Here is a 12,758-nt window from a genome sequence, read left to right as displayed (position 1 = left end):
TTTGCGTATGTGTTGTGACCTTACTTGGCTATGGCGTCATCTCTGTCTCTGATAGCGCTCTGGAGCTGCTCGCTGGGTTCTCGGATTTCAGCCATCATCTTCATCCGCTCGTTCTCCTCCCGGAGAGAGCACATCTCCACAGAGAGCAGCGCCATCTGCAGGTTGCACGGGAGACACGGTGTGTGAGTTGCTGGCCTCAAATCCGACACTGCATCCAGCTTCTAATGTGAACATTAACACCGAGGGCTGCTCACGTCTGAGACTGATCTTTAGTTGACCCACTTCGACGGGAAAATAACTGACCCGTGTGTGTGTCTCTCTCTGTGTGTGTGTATTTTGAGTAAATCATGTAAGATGGCATTTCAAACCCACAGGAGGGAGTGAGCTGTCCTGGCAGAAAGAAGACAAGGTTGAAGCGATGTCCTACATTACAAACAACATACATCAAGTTCACACTGGCACAGAGACGGGTGAGGAGGACTACATCTGCAGCAGTGTGTCATCTAAATGTTATTCTTAGACATGAGCGCTCCTTAATGCTATGTTATTCTGCCAAGTAAGACTGGATGTGATGGTGAATTAATAAGGGCTGTCTGACACTTCTCTTCACACAGTTAGCAGCAGAGCCTCACTGTGAAGATTTCTGCCTCCTGCACGCGCTTTAACCTCATCGTGCGTCACCTGATGTTTCGCTGATGTGTACATACATGGTGTGTGCATGTTATGAGTCTGAAGTCGGTACCTGGTTGTGCAGCTGCAGCACCTCCTCTTCGTTGCTGCGTGTTTTGTCCTGCTCGGCTTCGTACAGCTCTCTGACTTCCCTCAGCTCCTCTCCCAGCTTCCTCGCCTGCTCCTCCAGAGCCTCCTCATCGCTGCGTCGTGAGCCCTGCCAACACACAAGACACACACCACGTCACAACACACACGCACTCTGTCTTTATTATGGTAAGACTGTCTGTCTTTAAAAAAATGTTTGGTGACACTTTATTTTGTGCGTCCTATGAGTTTCTCATAACTTTTTAAAAAGGAAACTTTTATGAAAGTAATAGCAAGGCTCCTGAAAGGATTATGTAATTCATATTAAAGGGACAATCAACATATTGCACAGTAAGTGATTACTCAAAACAAGTTGTGTTGGTGTAAACATTAGCATAATGCAAAGTATCCAGAGACAGATGACTGAATAGCAGCAGCAGAGCAGAGACAGCAGGAGGGGCTGATGGAGACGCAGGATGTCAGGTCACATTCTACTTTAGCTAAGTGATTAATGTAACAGTGTATTGTCTGGACAGACTTTGGTTCTGTTAGGGGCAGCTCAGTGGTTAGCACTGACACCACAGCAAAAAGGGCCCTTCTCTGTGGAGTTTGCATGTCCTCCACATGTTTGTGTGGGTTTCCTCTGGTTTCTCCCACCATCTAAAACATCTATGTTTGGTTAATCTCTCCTGTCAGCGCCCTTAAGCCTCACTGACTTAAAGGGATAGATTACCCAAAACTGAAAATTCAGTCATTATCTACTCACCCTCATGCTGATTGAAGGTCAGGTTTAGTTTTTTCAGTCCACTGCTGGAGTTTCACAGGAAAACAGAGTTGCACAATCTCCCAAACAATGGAAGTGAAACATAAAATGCCTCCGTACTGCTCATCTGGTCTAATCCAAGTCTCTTAAAGCCCCAACATGCCAAGGTGACCATGTTTTTAGTCTGAATCTTCACTGTAGATCCTGGAGCCACGTTCACCTGCACATGCACACTGTCTGAACTGGGCATGTGTGGAGCGACATGTGCAAACAGCATGTCGGGACATTAGGAGACTAGATTATGCCATACGAGCAGTATGGAGGCATTTTATGTTTTTTTTTCCAGTTTCTCTTTAGGTTTGAAAACTGGTCACCATTTACTTCCATTGTTTTGGAGATTGTGCTACACTGTTTTCCTGTGACAAAACAAATCTGACCCTTAATCGGCATGAGGATGAGTGGCGAACTGTCCCTTTAAAACTGGAGTTGGTCCCTCGGAGCTGCACAGTAGCTGCACACTGCTCCTAATACATCAGATGGGATTAAATGCAGAGGATGCATTGCACTGTACTGTGTATGTTATACATACAGTTTACCTCTTACTGTATCTCCATTGTGTATCATTTTACTCGCTGCAGGAAACAACAAGAACAAGTAGGCGAACAGACACAAGCTCACTGCGATGTGATGCACTGTGCATTTAATATAGACAACAAGCAGACAGACCATACGCCCCTGGTACTACTCTGTTAATTCATGGCTCTTTCTTAAAAACTAAAATAAATGTGTGGATGATTACTGTAGTGCCACAGACCATTGTCTCTGTTTCCCCATAATAACACCAAATGACAGTTCGTCCAAGTAAATTATTAAGAGAGCCCTAAAATTAGGCATTACCTCACTTTTTTTAAAGCGGTACTGTGCAATTAAATGTGTTTTTGAGCTGTAGCTTACTCTACTGTGATGAAACACATTAACAGTGTTAGTTTTGACATTTATTACCAAAAAAAATGGCCGTTTCATGGGTTGAAAAAGGCTCAAAAGAGCTTCCACTGTTTTAAATCATCCTGATGCTTGCCAGGCCAATGCTGGCATCCTCTTCTCTGAGCCCCTTGCTCAGTTTTTAACACTTTTCAAAATTATACAGTCGGCGGAGTCAGGCTCAGATCTGTGGGCGCAGTTACACTTTAAAATTCGGGCTATTTTGACAGTCCTGACCAGTGTGCTGTTCATTACCGTGGACTCGTTGCCATCCAGCAGATTTTGTGTTAACCTCCGTAGCTCGAGTAGGCTGGTGTGGAGGCTCCCGGTAGGCACATCCTTGGCTGAGGACGTCTCTGACGACTCGTCCATGGAAGAGTCGGTGGACAGCGCAGAGTCCGTGACGTCGTTTCCCCGGAGATGGGAGCAAAGCGAGCGAACTTCACAGTAGGCCTCCCACAGTTGAAGACGCAGCTAAACAAGCAAGACAAGCAGAGAGAGGAATGTTCAGAAAAGCATGGCCACATGTTCCACAGTGATTTTAGCAGCAAATACCGGTGTAGCTACCTGCTCTCTCTCCTGCTCCTGCTCCTCCTGCTCCATGCTCTGTTCGATCTCACACAGCAGGCTGGACGGGTGCGGGGTGAGGCTTTGGAGGCTGTGCTCCTCCGTCAGCTCCTCCAGCCGGGCAGTCAGCTGCCTGTGGGACACCTGAACCTCCTGGAGCTCCAGCTGGCTCTGCCGTAACTGGACGCAAAGAACGGAGGAGGCAAAACTTTGGACTTAGACCTGACGGGTCAGTAGACTACTTCAAAATTAATTGTAGTGTGTTTACACAAAAATTAATTAATAAAATGAATTGAATTAAAAAATAATTTTTAATAACTACCATAAAGAAGTTTTGATTTTAACTGTAGTTAATAGTTATTTTACAGTTAGCAAATGTTCATGAATGTAAATATATGCTTTAAAAAACATTTATTGTAAAGTTTTATAAACATTGATTACAACCACGGCTGCATGATATGGTTAAAAAAAATCATATTGCAATTATTTTGACAGATATGAACATGGATTGTGATATGATTCACGATTAGTGGGAATGATCGTTTTTGCATAATTTTCATTTTCAAGGAAAAAATAATGTAGTCCAAGGCATCTCTGCAGCACTACTGAAAATCTGTACTTAAGTACAAGTACATGTTACATTGCTAAAATATTACTCAACTACAAGTAAAAGTACTGGTGTTAGAAAATATACTTCAGTAAAGGCACAAATTATCTGTCACAAAAGCCACTCAGAGTATTGGTTACTTTTAACCCCTGATGTCTCATCACCTCCAACCTAGGGTTGCAAATTCTGTTAATTTTCCTGAACTAATAGTTGAAATCAGTTATTAATCATTAATAATTTCTAAGATACAAAACACATTAAATTTTTCTGTTTTTCTTTTTTCATTTTTTCCAATTTTAAGTCAAAGTTAAAGTTTCCTTATTCAACAAATGGCTCCGCCAGACAAAACAATTTCAAATGAGGTGCAATTACTGCTCTGACTATTGATTAAATATCTGAGCTGCAACAGCATTTTGTTTTGTTTTTTGTACATATGTCATGGTTTCATTGGCCTGTTTGCGATCAGATCACCTGATTGGCTACTAAAATGCAGACAAAAGGTTTGGATATTCATTCAAATTGTACTCAGTACTCAACTAACATTTTAAAAGTAAGTAAGTAGATTACATCTTGTCATAAGTGTGAGGCTTGAAAATCCAAAGTACCCAAAAAACACTACTTAATCACAGTAATTTGAGTATTTGTGATTAGTTACTTCCACCCCTGTTCTGCAGCACCACAGTACTTCATTTTAGTGCTGTTTTGTCACAGATTTTTCCTTTATTAAAAAATTGCAGCTTGTTTATATATATATATATATATATATATATATAAATATATATATATATATTGCACTTGGCCACGTTGTGATTTCAGTATTGTTTCAATAATTGTGTGGCCCAAGTTGCAACTTTGATTGCCCCCAAATAATATTTACAGAAGCAGCACACAGTATTTATTAACCATTTACAAAGTATGATAAATACTTTACTATAACATCCACATAATGTTTTATAGACAACACTTAATGTAAAGTAAGTGAAGTCACTGGCTGTAATATAATAAGTAACATAGTATTACTAATAGTTAGTAAAAAGTATTCATTTTCATTCCATTAAAGTAAATCACTAAAGTTTAATCAACTATGAATATATCATTTATTAATCCATCAATTTATTTATGTGTCTGTACCTGTAGGTCCTTGTCGTGACACTGCCTCTCCAACACCAGCGTCCTCTCTCTGAGGTCGTCCACTGTATTCTGCAGCAGCTCGTTCTCCTCCAGCATGGCGTGCACCCGACGTTCCAGCTCCATCTTCCTCTCCGACAGCATCTTAATCTAACACGTCAAACGGTACCAGTTATTTGATGCACCACGGGACAGACTGGAGAAACTGAGGACTGTTTGGAACTCCCGGTCAACGGCGGACATACGGATGAGCTGTGGTACTTGATTGAAGGCTAAATTTCATTGTTTTCCTTGGTCTGTGGCAAGCTGGGCTCTTACACAAGATTAAAAAGTACTCCCACTGGCCTTAAGAATGTGTGTTGCCTAGCACGGATGTAGGCGTTAGTTGCCACCCTCGTCTTCAGGAATGTCTTGGTGATATGTTAGCGTCTCAGCAAGGCTTGATATCAGCTTACTCAATACCAAGCATGTATAACGGCCTTCTACTGAAGGCTGGCACTGCAGCAACACAACATATTTCTCATGAAATGTTTCCCTTGTAGCTGCCTGAGCAGCTTTCCCCATTAAACAAACATCAGTTCTTGTTCATTTTTATCCCTCCTGCTTCTGACCTACATCTGGTAACCTACTTCACAGCGCTGGAGCTTACATGTGGATCAGTTGTTTTCACTACCATATGAGCATCCACATTGCCAGGTTCTGGGTATTTTTGGGCTGCTAGTCTCTGCGTTCATACAAACAGGGCAGAAAGCCATTAGTCATCGGCACATGTCACATAAAGGAAAAGCGTTGGAAAAGTGGGAGCACCCAGACATTGCAGTATCTTGGCTAAATATAGAGTGGTAGCCTTTTCTCCCAATTATAGCGCAGGCTCTGCAGTCTGGGTGTTTTCTGCCTCGCTTTGAAGAGACGCTACGGGGAAATCTGAGTTGTTGTTATGCTCTTACAGTACCTTTGTTCATGGCATATCCAGCTGATAATCATACATGACACAACTGACATTACAACACGTCTCATGCTACGACAACTAAGCATGTTTTTCATGCTTGATGTCAGGAAACAGGGATTGCCATAAGTACGTGGAAATATCAAACAGGGATTTATCATTAAATGTAAAATACTAACATCTTATGGTTATACAGTAAAAGGTCAAAAGAGTCAGTATTTAATTCAGCAAGAGATCCAATAATCTTTCCTATAAAATGATGGTGCATTGCCCTATCATGAACTCATTTAATTGGACACAGGGGGAGCAATTTGAAATTCACAGGAAAATAATGGTGCAATCCTTGTTTCTATTATTGTATAAGGCGTTACATGCAGCATGCAGTCTGGCTGACAGACAGCGTCGGTATCCACTCACTTCTAGCCCTTGCTGCTCCAACCAAGAGGGAAGGAGGGTGAGGGAGGGAAGAATGGGTGAGGAGAGAGATAAAGATAGTGATAACAGAAAGAGAGGAAAAGAGTTGAGAGAAGTCCCACAACAACTGTCCTGACAGAATAAACGCTTCCTAGAAATGCTCTTAGCATGGCAGATAAACACCATCCTCCTCTGAAAAACAGGACATTTCATGAAAGCACTAGTTTACCTTTTGTGGGGTTTTATTCCACTTATTTTCACCAAAACTCCTACTTTAAAGCGAGGCAATGTAACTTTGCCAAACAGCAGACACTGTAATCCAAGTGGAAACTGCACGATATTAGGACGTTACATTTTCCACAAATTTACTTGAGGCAACTGCGTTAAAGGACCAGTGTGTAGTGGCATCAAGTGGCAGACACCCTCCCCTTCCAAGTGTATAGGAGAACCTATGGTGGTCAGGAAACTTGAAAGGGCAGTTTGTCCATTCTGGGCTACCATAGAAACATGGTGGGGCAATATGTCAGCCTCCATAGAAGATCTGTGACCTCTGTATATATAAATGGCTCATTCTAAGGTAACAAAAGCACAACAATCCTTATTTTTAGGAGATTTTACACTAATGAAAACATACTTATGACTATTATATTTTATTTCTGCCAATCATTCATCACACTGGACCCTCCAACGCATCACCATCAGGCGGCCTGAATGCAATGGAACCAAGGGTAGGAAACAGAAAACATGTTTCTGTCTGTGAGGTAAGGTGTCAATTTAAGGTTACATCTTGATTTACCATTGAAAGGATTGTCTGTGCTGAAACCTAATGTGACAGTAACATGAGTCATAAAATAAGCTGCCTGCCTTGGTAAAGTCAGTTACTCAGCAATATCTACCTAAAGTTTACTCATGTTAGCTAACGTTAGCCACCATTAGCCACTGCTCATAGCAGACTAAGTAAGGGCCTGATCTTTTTCCAGTTGTTTTGTACCAGCAGTAAGTATTTTGTGCTTTACTAATACACCCTGGGCGCTTTACAGTTTTAGTCTTGTGCTCTAACAGGTGAATTGAAAAATATGCTTAAATAATAATCATGTGGGACAAACTAGCCGTGGGTGTTGCTGGATACCCTGAGTTACATGAGTTTACCAGCCGTAGTTACCATGATTTGAACAGAAAACAGCAGTCTGAAGGCTGTACTTTAGATTTCAGGTAAGTTAAGCCGGCTAAGCTCACTTTCAGTGTCTCACTGGGCAGCCTGCAAGCTGCCCCATGATTTCTCCTCTTTGCAAGGGGCTCCTTTACCCGCGTGGATCACCGTTACACAGCGTCCAGCACAGGTTTTAGAAACATCCCCTCACAGTCTCAGTACCTAACTACTAACTAGGAAGTTAACTCGTTCTAGCGAATCAACATAAAGTGTACAGATCTGAGGTTACCTCACGGCAAAATCATGATAAGGCTTAAGAAAAGTGATTGCCTCTCAGAAAAAAACCTCACAGCACTGCTCTTCTTTCAACTACAGCTTCAACAAAAAGGCAGCAGGGTGCACCTCTGATCAGTGTACTGAAGTGAACAAAAGTTTGTCTTAATGCTACCAAACTATTGATACTGAACTATTGGTATGAGGAAGAATGTGTTCTTTCAAAAGTTACATAGCCTCGCTTTAACGTCCCTTGGGATCTGTTGTCACCTTAGCTACTCAGGCTTCAAGCTGAATACAAATATCTGCAACCAGGCAACATCATTTTTACAAATTGCTGTTTCTATTTCTCGTCAGATTTTTGTTTTTGCTGGGAGCTCAACCTCGGTGCGCTCAGGAAAGTATAATTCAATCAAGTGTACTTACTTTAAAGTGATGCTTAATGAAAAATGGCACTGATTGCGGCTCACCTCAGCCTGTAGGCTCTCTAGTCGTGTCATGTGCTGGCTTGTAGACATACTCTTCTCCCTGAAGTCGTCCCGTAATGAATGGACCTGAGTGGACAGCTGCCTCTCCACCTCTGCAGCCTGAACGGAGACAGAGACAGAACAGAGAGAGAAAAAAATTAGTCCACGATTGCCTTAACTCGCTTTAAGAGAATACTCCACCAACTCCTGCAACATTGTCGGACTCCCACTGGAGCCACAAAAGACTTTATACAACTTTTTTCCACAGTTGCTGTAGTGCCCCGACACCTGTAAGAGACTCTGATGTGTAAAATCTGCTGAGTTGTCCTTTAATTATTGTTCATGTTGACATTAGAACACGTTGTTGAAGTGTTACTTTAACTGCTCAGTTAAATTAGAAAGATTATACAGCAGATCTTTTGTGTGTGTTCCCTTACAAACATACTGAGGTGAGTCACTGAAGTCTGATAGCAAGCGTAGACACACACACACACACACACACACACACACACACACACACACACGTAGACATGCATAAACACACTCATGTTCACAGTGTTCTGAGTGTTACTGACGTGTTACTTGTAAATCAGCCCGCCCCGGTCTGTTCCCGTCAATGGTGCTTTTTTAATGGCCATTTCTCTGAAAGGCCCAATTTTACCCAAATGTCACGGCCCTTTTTGAAAGCCTCAGACAGTCCACTGCTCGGTGTTTGTGCTCCATGTAGCCCACCAGCCGACTGGATGCATTGGCTGAGTTTATTGGACAGGTACGATCAGGCCACACCGAGATTCATTAGCATAAAGCTGCACTCAGGAAGCTACCGTTTGCATTATCATCACTGCCATGGCAACAGCAAAATCCTAAAAACCACTCACTTTTTACAGCCCTCTGAGGAGACTAAACATATAGCAAACATGTCAAAAACAGTCAGACAGGGAGCAACTTATCTGTACACTGGGTGCAATTTAGATTTTTATTACTGTGATAAGCAGCAATTCTCAACTCTAATTGAACCAGGCATGTCTGAATTAAAATGATCATGTTTTGGTTTGTCTTTCACTATCACCATCACTGGGTGCTGAGTGAACACTGAGCTGTATTATAGCAACTTGAAGCACAGCCTCTAGGTGGCACTACACACTGCTGCAGCTCCTCAAGGGGCTCGTGTGAGGAGGCTCAACAGCTGGTTGCGTGGCTACATCAGCTCACTCCAGTTCACTTCTGTCCTTAGGTAACACTGGTTGTAGCCTGTGCCTGTGTTCTGCTGGGAGTGTCTGGAAAGGACAAGCTGCCAGGACGGCTCTGCGTCAGCTCCGTCTTTCTAGGCCTCCACTCTGAGCAGTAACTACAGTAATCATGCAGCAGTCTTGAAGCGCTGTGACTGCTCTGTTGTAACCCTGAGTGATTTCTACAATAGAACCGCAGTAAAACTGTAATTAAGGAATGTCAATAGACTCGTGCATGTCGAAAGTTCAAAATGTTCTCTCCACATAAAAATGGCTCTAACAAAGAGGTAGTGTTATTATATCTGCAAAGGTTTTTTTAATGCAATAAATGAATAAATCAGAAAGGATTATTTCACATGTTATGTGTCCCAAAGGTACACAGCATTAAACTTTAATATATAACAAATCGACTTATTTTGCAAAATGATCACAATGATGATGGTTATATTATTTCCACCTCACTTCCATTAAACCTGGATTAAACACACGGTCTGTAACTTCTACTGCTCAAAACAACTACAAATATGGACGTCAGTGATGTTGTGACGTAGCGTGAGCTCATGGGAGTCGTCTGTCATGACTTTAGGCAGAAATTATGTTTATGAAATCATGAGATAACGTATTTAAGTATTATGAATGTTACATTTGTTCATGTTCGCGCTCCTTCTTCTTCACTGTCTGACATGTCACCAAGTGGTTCCTGTGTTTCCCTGGAAGTTAAAGCAACAGCTGACTAAATTAAACGCACCCTTACCTTGAATATATATAAGGATTTTTTTGGACAATGTTGGAAATATTTGGGATATTAGGTAAGGATCACCGTGTGTGTAAACTCACTCTGTTAAGTATTTTAAGCTCATACTAGAAAAAGAGACTTTTACCAAAGGTAAAGATTCTAAGAACAGAAATAATTTAATCTATGTTTATTTTGGACAGTGAAGCTTTGGGATGTATCATGTATTCTTTTGGTATATGGAGGGGCTCATCTTTCCTTAGATACAAGTTGAGGGGCTCCAGGGACAAAAGGTTAGGAACCACTGTTTTAAAGTGGCATTAGCTCCATATTTTCCATATTTAGTGTAGGGAATGCTCCTGCAACCCAACCCAAAACTTCATTAAATAGCTTTAGTGTCAAATATGTTTGTTTGTTTTGTTTTGTTTTTATTGTTTTTAATGTTTTTAATATTTTACCTTTAATATTATCCATTAAAGAATGCTTATTCACTAACTACTCTGCAGTATACAGTGTCCTCATCATGGATGATCATCTGATAAGGATAATGTCTGTCTTGGAACATGGCTTTTAGCATGATATTCTATGTATAGCTACATTAAGTCTCTTACACAGGGTTCTCTTTTAAAACAAGTCACCTGGAAACATTGAAAAGTCAGGCAGAGATGAAGCTTTCAGGCAACCCACAGAGTTTTAGCATTAAATTTTTCACTAGTAGTGAAGGGTATTAGGGCCATGCATAAGGGAAAAATGAGAAGAATTAGAATGTACTGTAGTTGAAATATCCCATGACAACTGTTTGATCTATTTTATATTGAATTATAGTTGCCACTATAACGTTTCTAGATTTGAATGCCCCTGAAAAATTCAGCATTACACATTCAAAGAATTATTTGTAACTACAGTTTATCTCAGGTCTTAAGTCACCTTGACATATTTATATGTATTACTATGAGCTAATGTCTCCAGTGGCTCAGACAGTGTGTATTCAGTTTAGTGGCCAGATGTGAGTTTCAATGCGACGGCGGCATGATCCTGTCTTCTCTGTGTGGGAAACAGATGTGCGCTCAGCGGAGGCCAGTGCAGCGGCGGGTCACAGTGGCAAACGTGACATCTGACCCACTGACCCACCGCACCGACAGATTTAGATCCCGACGAAAAAGCACAGAGTTGACCGCGGACTGCCTGATTTGCAGATACTCACTTAATCTGCACGCAAATTCCTCAGATCCCAGATGAAGCATTATCAGCACGACAGGACAAACAGGGGCAAATCAGACTGCTGCGACAGAATCCAGGGCAGCAAAGTAGGGCTCAGCAGGGAGACACGTTCCTTTACAGCCTCTTTATATGACATTTTACTTGACCAAATACTGTACATTCACTTTACAGAGGAGGGTGGAAGCTTGAATCCCTCCTGCTGACTCTCTTGCAGGCTGTCTGTGGAAACATGATCTAGCAGATATGACCACGAGTCTATCAAAGGTCTTCGGTGGCACAGCCTCGCATCAAACTATCTGTATCCTTGTGCCATTCTGTAGAGCACATTCCCATGGTAACAACACATGGAGTTTCAATTTGCATGTCACTCCGGTTGTCATAGCAACCAGGGAGAAGTGGGATTGGCGGAGCTGCGACTTGTGGTTTCAGTGCTTCTGGTATTTTCCTTAGTCACTTTCACAGAGCGCTGCCTTGTCTAGACTTATGGAGGATGGGCAACCCCACGTTCAAACGGTTGCATAACAAATACTCCGAGTGACAATAGGTGCCAGTCAGAGGGCCGATCCCGCGAGAGCTACCTTGGGCTGATGGGAGGCAGACGTTATGTGCTCCAGTGGTTGGATGTGATGGAAGCTGATAGCTGGACAGACGCCCAGGGACCGTGTTCAACACTGGCTACAGGTTGTAAAAAGAGGAGTGAAAGTGAACCTGTGCACTGTGTGACGTGGATACACTGTAGTGGTGACGCACAGACGCAACATAGGATGCCATGCAGAGCTCTGCTTTTGTCATTCAAAGACATTACACCTTGCCTGTTTGATTATTGTGAATTATGAGTCAAACAATGGAACGAATAGCCTGAAATAAGCAACTTTGCTGACTCACTGGAGGCCAGGCCTGGACAATGAAACAATACTATCAGCAACAGACACTTAATCAATAAAATGTTCAACAGTTTCACTTAAATGCATCAAATGCAAACCGCCATGAAAGCACATAAGGGACGTGCCCTGGCTCATAAACATCATATCCCTTGATAACTGAGTGTGCTTCCAGTACAAACAGCCAATCATTTAATAGGTGTGTTGTTCAGTTACACCATCGACATGTGACACAACAACAGAAACAGCAGGGAGTCAGAAAATGAGAGCAGATGGTGAAGAAATAGTAAAAAAGGACTGGTCAGTTTGCCAGTATGGCAGTTTTTCTTTTGGAGTTCTGCTGCTAGGAGTCTCTCTCACATTAAAGACACAATAACAAATAGACAATAACAAAAGACGTAGTTTTATGTTGTGAAGTAGCGTGAGATCCTGGTGGTTATCTGACAGGACTAATGAAGAAATCAGGACAAATCATGTTTATTGTGGAGGTAATATTTAAGTTTTATTCAAGTTATGTTTGGTGAAGATGTGCCAACCTCCTTCTTCACTCTCTGACCTATCTGATGTATCCCATGTTTTCCAGGATGTTATAGCAACTAGCTAGCAATGCCTAGCAGTAAACACACTGATACCTTGCTTAAA

The 12,758-nt window shown here is 41.9% G+C and overlaps 1 protein-coding gene across 2 annotated transcripts in view; it reads right to left on the bottom strand.

The window, feature by feature from the left end:
* The window catches only part of bicdl1 (BICD family like cargo adaptor 1), a 28,167-nt gene that overhangs the window by 6,631 nt on the left and 8,778 nt on the right, over positions 1-12,758 (bottom strand). The window contains exons 3-9 of one of the 2 annotated variants that reach the window (XM_084729624.1): positions 8,056-8,172; positions 6,166-6,177; positions 4,806-4,952; positions 3,068-3,247; positions 2,756-2,974; positions 743-886; positions 25-155 (exon numbers count right to left, since the gene is read on the bottom strand). In XM_084729624.1, the coding sequence (XP_084585750.1) occupies positions 25-155; positions 743-886; positions 2,756-2,974; positions 3,068-3,247; positions 4,806-4,952; positions 6,166-6,177; positions 8,056-8,172 (950 nt within the window). The remainder of the gene's footprint in view (positions 1-24; positions 156-742; positions 887-2,755; positions 2,975-3,067; positions 3,248-4,805; positions 4,953-6,165; positions 6,178-8,055; positions 8,173-12,758) is intronic. The other variant, XM_084729625.1, reaches the window with a different exon arrangement.

Source organism: Lutjanus erythropterus, chromosome 10 (assembly GCF_056507025.1).
Source record: "Lutjanus erythropterus isolate fLutEry1 chromosome 10, fLutEry1.hap2, whole genome shotgun sequence".
Taxonomy (NCBI): Eukaryota; Metazoa; Chordata; class Actinopteri; order Lutjaniformes; family Lutjanidae; genus Lutjanus; species Lutjanus erythropterus.
Note: the sequence above shows the minus strand (reverse complement) of the source record. Positions and strands in the feature narration are given on the sequence as shown.